The sequence below is a fragment of the Anser cygnoides genome, chromosome 9 (assembly GCF_040182565.1).
Source record: "Anser cygnoides isolate HZ-2024a breed goose chromosome 9, Taihu_goose_T2T_genome, whole genome shotgun sequence".
Lineage (NCBI taxonomy): Eukaryota > Metazoa > Chordata > Aves > Anseriformes > Anatidae > Anser > Anser cygnoides.
Window position 1 is genome coordinate 4,801,289 of NC_089881.1, and position 14,567 is coordinate 4,815,855.

Genomic DNA, 14,567 nt, shown 5'->3' on the forward strand with positions numbered 1-14,567 from the left:
CTTTCTGACCTGTTTTGTCAATTTCATACTTCTGGTTGTATCTTGTTTTCCAGTGCTGTTGGAACCTGCTCAAAAAACATACGGCAGTGGAAAGCTTTCCACTGATGTTGATGAGCATTAGATTTATGTGCAAACATAACTACTTCTGTCAAATCTTCTCTAAAAAAATGTTAAGACCTTTCTAAAAAGACTATTGTGTCACTTGAGAATAAAACTTGTCACACAGTCAAGAATGCAGATACTTTAAAGGGAGTTTTTTTTGGATTAGTTTTGTCGTTTCCTGTTAGAAAAGTTGGTGTTGGTGAGAGGTGCATGTATTCCTGGGGCTCTAGTTGAAATTTCTTCAAATGTATGGTTTTCTAGATGGCTAACAAGCTGAGCACCTTCAAAGGCCAGCAGAGATCTGTGCTTTGTGCAAAGCTGACTATAGCTCCCTTTTTCTCAGTAAAACTCTTCAGGTTTCATCCAAATGGCAAGAGAAGTGATTCTGATATTCTTCAGGACAGCTTTGCCTGAAGCCAGTCCCCAGGCCTTAGGATGAAAGAAGAGAGGACAGTAATCTACCTGCTCTCTACACCTAAGCTGTGTATTTCTCCCCCAGGTAAATGCTGGACCAATGGCCTATGCTCGAGCTTTTCTGGAAGAAACAAATGCGAAGAGATATCCTGATAACCAAGTTAAGCTTCTGAAGGAAATCTTCAGGTAAACATTTAGGCTTGCCACCCTCTGCATACTATGAGTAAGGAGTGGTGTGACACAAAATTAGGCTGACTTGAAGCACACTGATTTACATCTGCATTTACTCTATCTTACACGTCATTCTCAAGAAGGCATTTACTGAAGTTTTGGGCTATCCCATTAGCCAGCGTTCCTCTTCATCTGAGGATGATTTCTGAAATTCATTTCTAACAAGGTATAATTTTCAAGGAAAAAAAGAGGTATAGTTGTGTATATGCTTTTTTTTTTTTCATTACTGCAATATTTGTATGGTTTTTCTTTGTGGTTTTGTGCTTGTAGGCAATTTGCAGATGCATGTGGGCACGCTCTTGATGTCAACGAACGCCTCATTAAGGAGGACCAATTCGAATATCAGGGAGAAATGAAGTCTCATTATAAGGATATGCTCAGCGAACTCTCTGCAGTTATGAATGAACAGGTTAGATCATCTATTTACTGGTGGCTGGGGCTGAATGAGGGTAGCTGACTGTTTCTTCTAGTGACAAATGAAGCTCTAAAGCAAAATACTAGAAGTAAAATCCGGCAGTGCAACAGTCACTCAGAACACGTAGTTCCAATCCTTTTTAAATTCATCTGCATTATATAAAATTAATCTACTTTTCTGACAAAAATTTTGTCTTCTGCCTATCTTGCTAGATAGTGAAAAGTAGAGCGTTCATGAGACTGCAGACTGAGGTCTAGAGGCATAGAAAGATAATCAGTTAAACTAGTGTTTTATGCTTGCATGCTTTATCCTACAGTTGTGATATATTTAATTAAAGCAGTAAATTGTTTGTAAGACCTAGCTTATAACTGGAGCTTATAACTATATCTCTGTAGTTTCTGTTTGTATTCAACTTTCAGAGCAAGAATGACTTATTTTTAAGTGCACTGTCAAAATACACGCCATGTTAAAATTCCATTTCAACTGTTAGCAGCTTTAGAAAGATAAGCATGCATTAATTAAATGCAGTGCATCCCGAAATACTGAAGTTCACGCTGGCAACTATTCCATTGCTTTGTCTATGCAGATAATTTTTACTATGTTTTCTGTTTTAATGGAAATAATAATTGAATTATTCTGCACAGTAAGTGCAAATTAAAGCATGATCAATTGCTTCTCTTCATGGCTATGAGTAGGCCACTTTAGATTGTGCCCAAGAAATATTTATTCCCTAGTAGCTGCACTGTATTTCCAGTTGCCTATAGCACAGATTAGCGTTAACCAGTGGTATCAGTGATGGCATCTCCCGGAACTGCCTGATTCTACCCCATTGGACCATGCTATATTATTCATCTTCACGTGTGAGGAGAATAATGATTTATGAGAATTTTTGTCCCATTGTTAATCTTACTGTGGAATGAATCTAGTTTTTCACAGGGTATAAAGGGTATAAGCCTTTATAATTGCTTTGAGGCCTTGGTGCCTGCCAGTTGGGAGTCAAGCTCGGTGGTTGCTCTCTTGTGAGTTGTGCTCTCTTCCTGTTTCAGTGCATAAAGATCTGTGAAACTCAAGCATTCCAGTAATTTTATAGTAAATAATATCTCTTTGTTATACTGAGGTTATCATTTGTTACACACTGTTCATGCCTCCCCTGTGGAAGTTACTTTGGCTATCTACTCAATGTACAGAAGACATATTCCTTGTGTTCCCCACAAAAATGGAAAATGAATGGTCAACTTAAATTAGTCATGAGCAGCCCATGAGTTTGAGCATGCATTAAATATTCAGCGAGTCCTATTAAATATTCACACCTGTATTTATATCTGTATCAATGAGCTCTGAGTTTTCTTCATGTAAGTGAAGAGACTAAATAATACAAAATTACCTGTACATAACTATGTTAATATGTAACACTGAGTTCATCCAGCAAAAGTCAAAACTGACATCTGCTTAACCAAAGTCAGCAGACTTTGGAAATCCATGCTGAAAACTAGTTTCCCACTTTTTGCCCTGTGAGTACTTACAAATGACAGCACAGTTTTCTAAGCAGTGTGGCTTTTTGGGAGCAATCTAGTCCTCTTGCAAGGAATGCATGAGCTTCCTCTTCTGAGCAGAGCATTGCCTCAGATAAATCACACACTGTAAATTGTAGCTGAAATATTTATTTTGCAGTTGGAAGGCTTGAGGCACTATTGTAACTGTACTGTGTTCTCCACAACAACAAGATTTGCCATCTTTGCCATTGTCATAATCAAGAAGGTTTTGTTTGCTCACCTACTGATAGTGACTCTTTCATCACCATGTGTTTTTCTCGTTTTGTTTTTGTTTTTCTTTTCTGACAGCTCTGTCATGGTCCTTGCTTATACAGCTTCTCTTCTTCCCTGTCTAACATTTCCCTCAATACTATAGCCAAAAGTGGTATGTTCATTTTTCTTAAATCTATTTTTTCATTTAATGTCATGTGCTTGCTCACTTGCAGGTTTCTCTACATGCTATGTTCATTTAGTTTCATGTCTAATGACTCCCTTGCTTGGGGAGTTTAAAAAAAAAAAAATTTAAAAAGCTGCGTGTGTGCACTGCATCATCCATGCCCAGTGTGCCAGTGTTGGGACGTGTGTTGTTAGCATCCTAGTCATGAACTTGGGGAGGTCAGTGGAGCAACTCAACAGGAGCCTTCCTCCTGATGCAAAAAAAAAAAAAGGTGTGCCAGGAGCTGCGTGACACAGTAATAGCACGAGTGGCCAGGGACAAATGGCATACAGTTCATCCCCAGCTCAGAGGACATCCTCCCTCTCACAACAGCCTCTGGTCACTGCTGGGCCCCCAGCAGAGATCCTCTCCCTCTGCCAGATCCTTAGCACCCCTGTGTAATAAACCAAAGGTGGGAAATCACTGGTTAGACAATAAGCACTGCAGAAACTGAGATATACAGATCTCTCTAACTGTTGCATATTTTCTTTCTTTCTTTTTTTTTTTTTAATACGAAAAGATTGCATACAAGGAGGATTCAGCAAAACAGCAAGGAATGGAGCGCACATATTCACGAGTCATCAATAGAACCAGCTCGTCTGTGCCAGCAGCAACCACTCCATCAAATCCTGATGCTTGACTGAGGCATGGGGAACGTGCAGCCTTGGAAAGACCTGTTTTTTGTTGTTGTTTTGTTTTGTTTTCCTTTTAGTTTAATAGTACTGAAAAATAATTTGATCACGGACAATACCAGGAAAAGGATTTGTGGGTTATGATTTTAATTTATTGGAAGTCTTCACAGTGATATTTTTTAAAACTGCAAGCTTGATTTTTTTTTTATTATTTTTATTTTTGCCTGCCCCCAAATTTGCACATTCCCTGTCTTTTTGTTGTTGTTGTCGATTTTTGGTTTTGAGCGGTCTTTATTAAGTCAGGCTGATTACAAGGTTTCCATTGAACAGATAGCTACACAGCAAGCCCTAAGTTTGTTATAAATTATAATATATCTAATACCAAGTCCTAGTATACATATATTTTAAAAGTCAGAGTGGATGTTTTATAACATTTAAGTATATTGCAATTGTAAATAGAAGATGTGTAAAATATGTCATTTTTACAAAATTTAAAAAAAAACTTTTTAGTTAATTATGACAGTACTAAGAATATGGATAACATTTCAGTTACCATTATATTAAAATATTTGTGTATGTGTATAAAAGCGTCCATAAAATCTTCTCTTTGAAGGCCTGTGTGTTAGTTCATTCCCATGTCAGCGATTTCCAGAGGTGTGGAGATCAGGATGTCCCTTGCATCCCATCGGTCTGTTGTGTTATGGTTGCAGATGAGGGACATTTATGACCACGTACAGAACATGGCTTCAGATTGTAACCATGGCCTTAGTCTGAGGCCACCCTGAGAAACAGGAGTTGATAAGGTCCTCCTGCTTGAGACCAAGGAAGCTCTGCTCTTCCTTTGAAGTTTCTAGTCCCAGATTTTGGCCAGGGCCTGTTGGGAAACTGTGTGCCTCTAGTGAGACGTTTTGTTTGGTTTCTGCATCATGCTGGGATGTGGTGGAGCTGGTCTGGTCTCTTACTGAGTTTCTTTTAACTTCAGTTCTCCCACACTCCTTCACGTTCATTCCTTTGCTCATAGAAAAGTTCTTGCTTTTAGGGGTCCCTGCTCTTTGTTTGTGTGTGTTAGGACCCCTCTCTTCTATCCCTTTCTTTCTTCCTTGATGAAACCCTGGTGATTCCCTCAGAAGCCTGCACAGGTTCATGAGTGTTCATTCAGGTCAGAGACCAGAGCTACATCTTGCTATGCGGGCATGCCATGAGGATTTTGTTGTTGCCTTGCTCTGCCCTCCTGTCTCCTTTCCCCCTAACTGTCTCCTTTCCCCCTCTCTCTCTTTTCCCCTGCCACCCTCAGTTCACAGCTGGTGCGTCTTGAGTCATGTTGTAGCCTGGCATGATAGAAAAGAGCAAGAGGTGGCCTCTAAATTCACATGTGTGTGTATGAGTACATGTGCAAGGTAACAGTGCTACCCTCCAGCCTCTGCCTGCTTCGTGTTTACCAGCACTCTCTGCTGTCTCACTGTCAGCAGATCTGGGATCTGCCAGGAGAAATTTTCAGTAAGAGTTGAATCCCACGTGGTGCTGTGTCCCGGTAGGGCAGGAGGGGTGCTGTGGGGATGTGCACCCTGCCATCACCCGCGCTCTGTGCAGAAGGCCCTGCACCCCTGGAGGTGGCAGCAGCCCTCTGAAGGGGTCCCGTGGGACTGAGCCCTGGGTCAGCGAGCTGTGACATGGCCCCACTCCGTGGCTGGTACATGGAGGAGGAAATCCCCTCCGCTGTGACTGAAATGTCACTAGCTCAGTGTTCCCATGAATAATCCTGGGTGACGAAGGAATGACTTGCATTTAACAAGAGTTTAAGCATTGCTTTGCTCCTTCCCATCTGGGTTGTTACCACAAGCATTTCTATGCATGTTCACAGGGAATTTTTCTCCTTCAAGTTAAAACTTGAGAACGCAGGTGAGCGATTTGTATCCTGTCATATGTCTGTGCTCTGCACGGACTCGACCTCTGTTCCCTGGGTGCAGTGGCAGAGCCAGCCCGTGTGACTCCGGGTGATCGCCCAGCCTCTTACCCGTGCCATGCAGCGTGTTCACGGGGACTGAGCTGCGTGGGGAGCCTCGCATCTTCCTCATCCTTGCCCCGAAGAGCCCAGCTGTGCTCTTCTGTTACCGCGCTGCTTGAAATCAGTAGCCTGCTGAAGTGAGTGACTTCTGGCCCACATTTTAACTTGCTTTATACTATATAAGTAATCTGTGATGAAGTGACGTGCTCGGTTATGTGGACGGGAGGAAGCAGCCCTCAACGGTGGCAGCAGGCATCCCCGGCACAAAGGAGGTGGTCTCTGTGTGCCAGGCCTCAGAGCTCTGCTCTCAGTTTCAGAGCATTTGGTTTGTGTTCCATGAGTGGGTTCTTCAGAAGCCACCAAGGCAATTTGGGCACAGACCATTTCTATTAACGTTAACAAGAACTGACCAGCTAAATCTGCTGAGCACCTTTGGATATAACCTGGATTGCAAAAGCATGGTTTGCTTTGAGGAATAAGGCGAACTTGGCACTAGGCCGATCTGAAGCCCAGCTGTGCTCTGGAACAGAGCTGAGGAGATCTGTGGATTGTTTTCACAGTAACGTGAACCAAAAACGGGTTTCATTTTTAAGTCTAAGGAGTCTGTGGGGTTTGTTTCATTTCTTTTTAAGCAGACAGCTTTTCAGCCTTCTCTGGAGATTTGAAAATCAAGCCCCTGTTCTAGCAGTTACCTTATTGCTGGTATTAGAGATGCTCAGGCTTGATTTCGCTGGTCCGTTGTTCCAGATGGCTCTTGCTCTCCTGCTGTGTTCCAGCACTTTCAGCATAGTTGCATGAAAGCAATTAGCAGACATTAGCTTTGAACCAGGACCACAACAGGGGGAGAAAACAAAGCATTAAACCACGAATTGTCCCAGCGCTTAGCAGAGAGAATGACAGAAATGCAGGAAGGCATGTGAGGCTGCAGGGTTGTTACAAGATGTAGCTTGGCCCTTCACTGCCACAAAACTCAGCTACCAAAACTATGGAGGACAGGCGTTTCAGAGCTGAGTCCGACATCCACCCCACTCCCTGGGCTATGAAACCCTAACAGAACTAAGTGGTGTTTTAAACACTAATGCCTAACATGAATTGCATGCCAGACGGCAAGAAACATCTGTTTTCATGCGGTTGCTGCTTTTCAAACTTTCTGGATTTTTTTTTAATGATTGTTGATTGGTTGGTTTTGGTTTTATTTGTTTTTGTTTTTTCATTTTTTTCAATTAAAAAAAAAAAAACTCCCCTCAGACTTCTTGTCAAAGGCTGCAACAAAACATGTTCAGCCATTCTTAGAGCTAGGGGTTTCTTCACTGAACAGTAAGAAATTATTTCACGCTGTATTGTTACAGCTGGGCTCATTTTTCAGTCACTTCTGTAAGTGATTCTCTGGGTTTGGTTTTAGACACTAGGACAATTTAAAAAACAAACAAACAAAAAAGACCTTTTTGCCACTTTGTTTCACCCCCCCATCCCCACACCATGCATGAATAATCAGCTCCAGGGAGGTAAAATACAGAGAAAACAGCTTAGGGAGGGAGGCTTGTGCAAGAGCAGGTGTGCTTTCCACCTGCTGATGTTTGTAGGTTTATTTTTCCTGCCGGCTGGACAGGGCCTTGGTTTTGTGAGCACAAATGTCACAAAAGACTGCAGCACTTCTTACCACCAGCTTTGCCCAGTCAGAATTGGGTTAATTATGCAGAAGTAAAGACATAACTTAAGGATGTACAATGAAAACGGCTGCCCAAAATTCTTCAAGTTTTCATCTAAGTTCTTGATAATGTGTGGAGTTCCACAGGTGTTTAACTTCACAGGTGAAACTTTGACAGACCGTTTTTTAGGCTATAAACAAGGTTATTAATAATAGGCAAAAATTATGCATATGTACAAGTGTTTGATTTAGGACTACGGTTAATATCTGTGCTGATGCTCAGCATGTTCAGCTCTTTCACATTCAGATTACCTGTGTAAGCGTGAAAATCTACCACTTTCTCCATTACACATCTATGTCAACCAGTTCTGCGTTAGAAGATTTCTAAGGCAGAGAAGTTACAACACAGAAGAGCTGCAGAACAGGAGAGGAATATTGCATTTTTGTGCACCTGCCAGTCTGAGTGTGATGGTTTGTATTGGGAGCCAAGGAGGTAGGAACGAGCAGGCCAGCTGGTGGTGGTGAGCTCCTCTACAGAGCCTGGGGCAGGCAGATGATCTTTGCCTCTTTGACAAGTCTATCATGCTGGAAAGCAACAAATAGCTTCATTTAGGAGAGAGGGGGAAAAAATCGGCATGTCACACCTGCTTGCAGCAGACTTGTGAAAGAGTGATAGCTTACAATGAGTAATCAAGCCAGAAGCCAATCGTCCATAAATTAATTACGACTAGATAGTTTTTTCATTACATTCTTGCTCATTTTCTGCCCTGCAGTATGACTTTGATATTGCAGAAGTGACGAAATGTTCTTCTGCTTGATTTACAAGCATGTTTTCAAAGTTTGTATAAGAAATTGTTTCTCTCTCCACATTTACAACTAAGAGCATGTTCATGGCTTCCTGCTGTGCGCTGAGATTTGAGGAGGACATGTATTTTTAAGGCCAGGTGCTTTCTTTACACTGTGTACAAAAGTAGTCTGGAAGCGTAGCCAGTTGATAGCTTCTCCCAGGGTGCTGGTAAGGTTTGCAGGAAGTGGCAGCACCTGCCTTAAACCAGAGTGCCTCAGGTACGTATCAGCAGAGGGTAGCACAGAGAACCAGTTGCAGTCCAGCTGGAGTTTGCTTCTGTAGATAACCCTTTTAAAATGCCATGTTATAGTGAGGATCTATTCATGGGTGAACTTTGGAACCAGTTAATAAATTGCAGACACTTTAATAACAGATGAAGCAGAGTTAGGGGGTACAGCTTATAGCAGTTATAAACCATGTCAAAAGCTGTGCAACACCAACACCTTCAAGCAATGCTTTCTACAAAAGCGCTCGTCAGGCTGGTGTCCTTGGCCTATCCTTGATGTGGCCTTGAGAGAAACAGGTCTGGTGGCAGTGAAGCAGTTCCCACTCAGCCACTGGATGCCCTGAGTTGGCTGGAGGATGGGGAGGTGAAGCACAGCTGTAGACAGCAGGATGTCCAGCACCTGAGGATGATGCAGGAATGATGAATTGGGAGGGCACTGAGGGCTGTGCTCTTTGGGGCAGGGATTCATGCTGTTGTATATAGTGCGTCACGTGCTGAAGTCCTGTTTTTTTACTTCACTGCAATATAAACAGTGAACAATCTGTTTTTCACATTTTGTAGCAAGCTTTATGTATTTTTATTTTTCTTGGGTGAGTTAATAAGCACTAGATTCTTTCATGCAGTTTAACTCATTTGAGCAGGACTGCTGTGATACTCCAGAGCCCACCTCCAGGCCAGCTGTTCTCTTTCCATCTTAGCATACAAATCTCCTTCACAAATATCCTTTCCAGCTCTCTTGTGATGCCTTTGCATCATAAATTGCTGCTTGAGTCATGAATAAATATCATAGTATGGTAATTAGAGGGAAAATACCCATAATTTAACTCCTGAGCAGACCAAGGGCTTCCTGGTGGCTCTGGAGGGAGAAGGCAGCGAAGCTCTGTGTCCTTCTGGCATATGGTCACAGCGGCCTACCCTGCATCACCTCGTCAGTGTGGCCAGCACTGGGGCTGCCTTGCTCCTTTGAGAGTTGCTTTTCTCTCACGTTTTGTGATAGAAACGAGAAGGGCCGTGTGTGGTCTTCACAGCCCCTGGGGACGGCAGGGCCCACTGAAGCCATTTAGTTTGTGGGCAACATGAGGCCTTCTGCCCTGGGCATGGCACCTTGGACAAGCAGTAAACTCAGTCTAAGCAGTGCAAATGTAGAATAAACATCTCCCCAAGCCGTGTTCACATGGATCTGAGACAGTGAGCTCCCACAGAGCCGCGAGCCTGGGGAGCCCCATCTCCTGGCTGCCTCAAGCACGTGCTGCTGACAGCTCAACGGGGACACAGCCCTACGCTGGGGCTCAGGCTCCTGGGGCACTGGGACACCTCTTAGCCTGGTCATGGTCATGGTCTGACTGCCCCAGGTGTGGTCGTGGCCTGGAGGAGACCTCCCCAGCTGCCGGGGCAAAGCCACCCTTGTCTGCAGGAGGTGGCAGGGCTGGGCGCTTTTTGTGCCCTCTGAGAGCCGCCCGCCATCCATGCGGGGTGCACCAAGGACATGGTGTGGTAAGGAAATTTTGTCTTTTATCTTTCTAAATTAGGAGTTCTGAACCATCTGAACTTGTAGGGGCTGCAGGTGCTCAATGCTGTTACTGGTCTGAAGTACTCCTCTCTGAGGGCTGAGTAGGAAGCACGTGCTTTTCACCGAGGCATGCTAGTTATACCTTTGCAGATTAAATCCATTCCTAACACCTCTTGCCATGCTGCCAAAATGAATGAGAGCTTCACACAGGGTTCCTGGTGGGCAGGCTGGGGGATGTACCTGCCCATGAGGGGCTGGGGAAGCCCCTTTGCACAGCGCCATCATGCTGTGGGCTCCACTGAGGTCCTTTTTCTGGGCTCCTACTTCCTCAGGGAGCTAGCTGGGAGCAGCACAGTAGCGTATAATGTCCTGGATGGCAAAGCGTTAGGACAGCGTGTCATCACGGTCATTCCAGTCTCTAGTTTTTAATCAATTGCTTGTGGAAAGCCTGGACTCTGCTTATGCATCCTTTGGAACCAGCAGTGCCAGGAGCAGGCCGCGAGGAGGCAGGGCTGTGCTCCCTTCTGCTCGCCCCCTGGGTGTTCTGCACCACAGGGATTTTGCCATTCCGAAAAAATGGGCGCCGAGCTTGGGCTGCTGGAGCCAGGGGACGGGCTGGTGGCAGATGGGCAGCCGGGGGCAGCGTGAAGCCTTTTGGGGAGCCAGGCACAAGGGTGGAAAGGTGGGGGCAGACTGAAGCTTGAGGAGGCCCTGGTCCCTGTGGTGATGGTGATGTCCTTCCACCTGAGGGGAGAGAGCTCCACGTGCTGGCCCAATTTCCAGCAGTGTGGAAAAGTTCACGGAGCACAAAAGAAATTATTTGTTTGTGACTTAGTGGAAGTTCTTCTGACAGCCCTATAGGAGTTTAGCATTATACATATTTTATGTTTAATCACATCTTTAGTGACACCCAACCACAACCAAAGGCTTAAATTTCAATTAGAGGGAAATGTATTAAATGTTTAATAGGAATCATTCCTTACAGGGTAATTATATCTTAACATTCACTGGGGAGACAATATAATGGTCTGAACGGGGATTTTTTTTAATTTTTTTGGATAACATCCAAATGTGAAGCAGGACAATGACGCGCACTGTTCGGGATGGTCACGTGTGAGCATTTTGCGGCTCAGCTTTCAGTTTGACACGGCTGCGTTCGTGGCTGCACAGCACCAGCCCAGTGGGAAGGCGCTGAGTGCTTTAAAACCCAGTGATGGACTACTCAAAGGAATATTTCTGAGAGAAATAGGGGAGGATGAATATTCAAGACAGATGACCAACCAAGGATATTTTGAAAGTATTTGCTATGAGTTTTAATGTATTTCCCAATTTCTAGTAGATTTAGTACATATGCAAAGGATTTTTTTTTTTTTGTGGTAATATTTAGGTTGTCAAAAAAAGAATCAGTTTTATGTGCTCGCAGACAAATTAAAGCCATAAAGTGAGCTTTGAACCAAGGCAGTTAAAATCCAAGGACGTGTGTAATATTGAGTGAGAGCAGAGAGAAGGGATTTTGAGAAAAGCATCCAAGCAAGGGGGGCGGGGGGAAGAAAATCCAGAACGTGTTTCTTATTTAAGAGAATTGCATTGAGATGAGTAAAACTAATCCCACAGGCAACAAATAGGCAAGCCCATATAGAATTGTCACTGTGACCAGGGAAGGACTGTTGGCTTCACCCTCTCTGCGTCCCCTCGGTCTTACCATGAGCTGCTGGCACAAACCAGCCAGCCCCACACAACTTTCCTGCTCCTCCTGTTCTTGCTAGAGCTTCCTGGTGGCTTTGGTGTGGGGCAAGTGGAGTCTTCGCAGCTCATCTCCTGGCAGTGAGGGGCTGCCAAAGGGCCTGCCATGGCCGTGCCTGGGGTGCCCCTGAGTGGGATTATTGTTCTCCTTTTACTTTTTTTATTATTTTGTTTGGGATTTTTTTTCCCTGCGTGTGTGCTGCATACTGTCAGGTGTGCTGATGCAGGACAGAAAACTGCTCTTGTGCGAGGATGAAATTTGACTTAAACATGCCCAAAGTTAAGGACTGCTGGGTTAGCCACAGGGAAACTGGAGGCTGAGTTATGAGTGTCCTCCAGGACAGGAGTCATAGTCCCCGTGGGACACTTTCATACGTGCTTGGACATCGTGTTGATGTTGTATTTTTTGAAAATTCTCAGAATGTAAAATTTTCACATCATGCAGGGAACATCTGCCCCTGAACACTACAATGTTGGCAGTAATGAAATACACATTTCCCTTTCGTCCAATTAGTTTCCTATCAGGTTTATAGAAGATGCATTTTCTGTTTGCTTTTTGAGCTATGCTCCCCAGCTGTTCTAGTTAGCAATAATCATCTGTTTTATCAGAGAACAGCTGTGAGTGAGCAGATCCCATGGATGTGGGTTATTTCCAAAGCAGGGAGAAAGCTTTGAGAGCGAGGTGGCCCTTGAAGACAGGGGCTGCTTCCTTTTGCAGATAGGCTTGTGGTGGTCTGCATTCACAGTCTTGTACCTCTTCTGTAGATTTAGGAGTTATTCATCTTTACCAAAACCTGATGGTAATTCATGGCACTACACATAGTATTTGTGGTCCTGCGGTATGTTTTCATGAGCTGCATGCCTTGTGGTGTTTCCTACCTTTCTAGAGTCACATAAGCATTTTTAGATGTATATATGCAGGTTGCATATGATATCATATCTTAAAGCAAGATAGATACAAATGTCCTTGCATGCATTTTATATGGTATGTTTTGTTTGAAAGAAAGAAAACTAAGAAATAATGAGTATTCCAATGCTAGGATGGATTTCTGCTTTGAGCTGCTCAGAAACCATAAGCTTTTCATGAGTAACAATCAAGTAACCACCTCCCTGCATCTAAGAGTGACTACTTATTTCATGCTCCTATTTATGAACATCTGCGGCTATGCATATAGATTTTCTTGCAAAAGGAGCAGTTTTGTGCTCAACAGCATATGTTATGCTTGCAGAGAGCTGGCGTAGAGCAAATTCTCACTGCTGCAGACCAACCTGGGGCTATTTAAAGGCAGAGAGACCCCAAGGCATGGAAATGCCACATGCAGAATCTGAAGCACTCTCTGAAAAGTTTGAAGTGTTTCTATAGCTGTGCTTAGCTGCCAGCCCTGGTCAAAAACATAGCTGAGGTTTTGGCATGTGACTCATGCAAATCAGCGTTTCCCATGTTCGGGTTAAGCCTGGTTTTCAGAAAGCATTGAGCATCCCCTGCTGGAAATCATGCCCCTTTCAGAAACCTCAAGTACTCAGAATCGAAGCAGCACATATCACTAATCTTTTGTCATAATTCTTGGCCAAATCTGGCCAAAGGCCTGAAATCTGGTTACAACCAGCTCATGTGGGATTTTCTGTGTGTACGTGTAGGGGGGCTCAGGCACACAACTTAGCAGACTGAGAATGGTCCTGGCAAAAGAAGAAGAATGTTAAATAGACATTAGGAGGTTACATACCTGTTAAACAGACAAACCAAGTAACTCTGTGCCATAGTTAGCTAATTTAGATTATGAAAAGTGAGGATGTTTTATGCGTTAATGACCTCCTTGGCCTCCTCTTGCCAACCTGCTGGGTGGCTTTCTTTCTGCTAGGGACTCACTGCACCAGTACACTCAGCAAAACACCTTTCTGCAGAGGCAACATGTTTTGGACACTTTGTGTGGTCTGGTGAGCTGTGGGCAAGCTGGGATTGTGGCTTGGTGCTCCGTGGCTGTGCCCACTGCAGTGCGAAGCAGCAGCTGTGCAGGGAAAACCATGTCTCTGCTTTTTGTAAGGGTAACCCTTACAAACCTCCCCCAGATTTGTCCTTCCCAGCCAAAGCCCCTGCAGCTGCCTTTGCAGTGGAGGCTCAGCTCTGAAAGGAGACCAGGCTGGCCCCGGGAAGGAGTGGTGGCCCCACAGGGGCATACGTACCTCTCGGGTGGTGGCCTGTGGGCGTGGACAATGGGGCCAACAGCAGTGATCTCCCAGGGAGTGCATGGCATGAGGTCTTTTCAATTTGTGCTGCAAAACCTTCCCTTTAAAGTCCTTCCGTTACCAGCAGGGCCTGTCTTGCTGCATGTCTGAGCATTTACAGATGAAATTTGCTCAAAGCAAGGTGTGACCTGGACTGGCAGAGCAGCACCCACGGGGCACTGATGCCAGCTACGGAGCTGCTGGGCTCAGGTGAGTGAGGGCGTGAGGCCCGTGCCACGTGTCCCACCGCGCTCACACTGCTGGTCAGCAGCTTGGAGGAAAATGCATTGGGGCAGAGCAGCAACCTCGAGCCTTCAGCTGAGCCCCAAGCAGCAGGACTGGCCACGTAAGGCATGTGTACAGCTCATTTAGTGTCTAGAGTCTCAGTTGTTTTTAATGGAGAGGTCTGGATGTAGCTGAAGGTGAATAAAGCTTCACCCGGTTCAACATCCTGTGAAGCACAGCTTGCCAAAAGTAGCTCAGCTGTGAGAAGCTCCATCCTTTATATTACATGACTTTAAGGTGTTTCATGCATGCTTTGGACCACATGGAACTTACAACCCCGCAGTTGCACGTGCAAAGCCATCTGGTCATGGGGAATGT

The 14,567-nt window shown here is 44.5% G+C and overlaps 1 protein-coding gene across 15 annotated transcripts in view; it reads left to right on the top strand.

Moving 5' to 3' along the window:
- DOCK10 (dedicator of cytokinesis 10) overlaps positions 1–4,374 on the top strand; it is a 151,967-nt gene extending 147,593 nt beyond the window's left edge. For 12 of the 15 annotated variants that reach the window (XM_067002482.1, XM_067002483.1, XM_067002486.1 and 9 more), the window contains 4 exons: positions 602–702; positions 1,018–1,156; positions 3,004–3,079; positions 3,651–4,374. In XM_067002482.1, the coding sequence (XP_066858583.1) occupies positions 602–702; positions 1,018–1,156; positions 3,004–3,079; positions 3,651–3,718 (384 nt within the window). In that variant the 3' untranslated portion in view covers positions 3,719–4,374. The remainder of the gene's footprint in view (positions 1–601; positions 703–1,017; positions 1,157–3,003; positions 3,080–3,650) is intronic. The other 3 variants (XM_048063031.2, XM_048063020.2, XM_048063032.2) reach the window with 1 other exon arrangement.
- Positions 4,375–14,567: the final 10,193 nt, after the last annotated feature.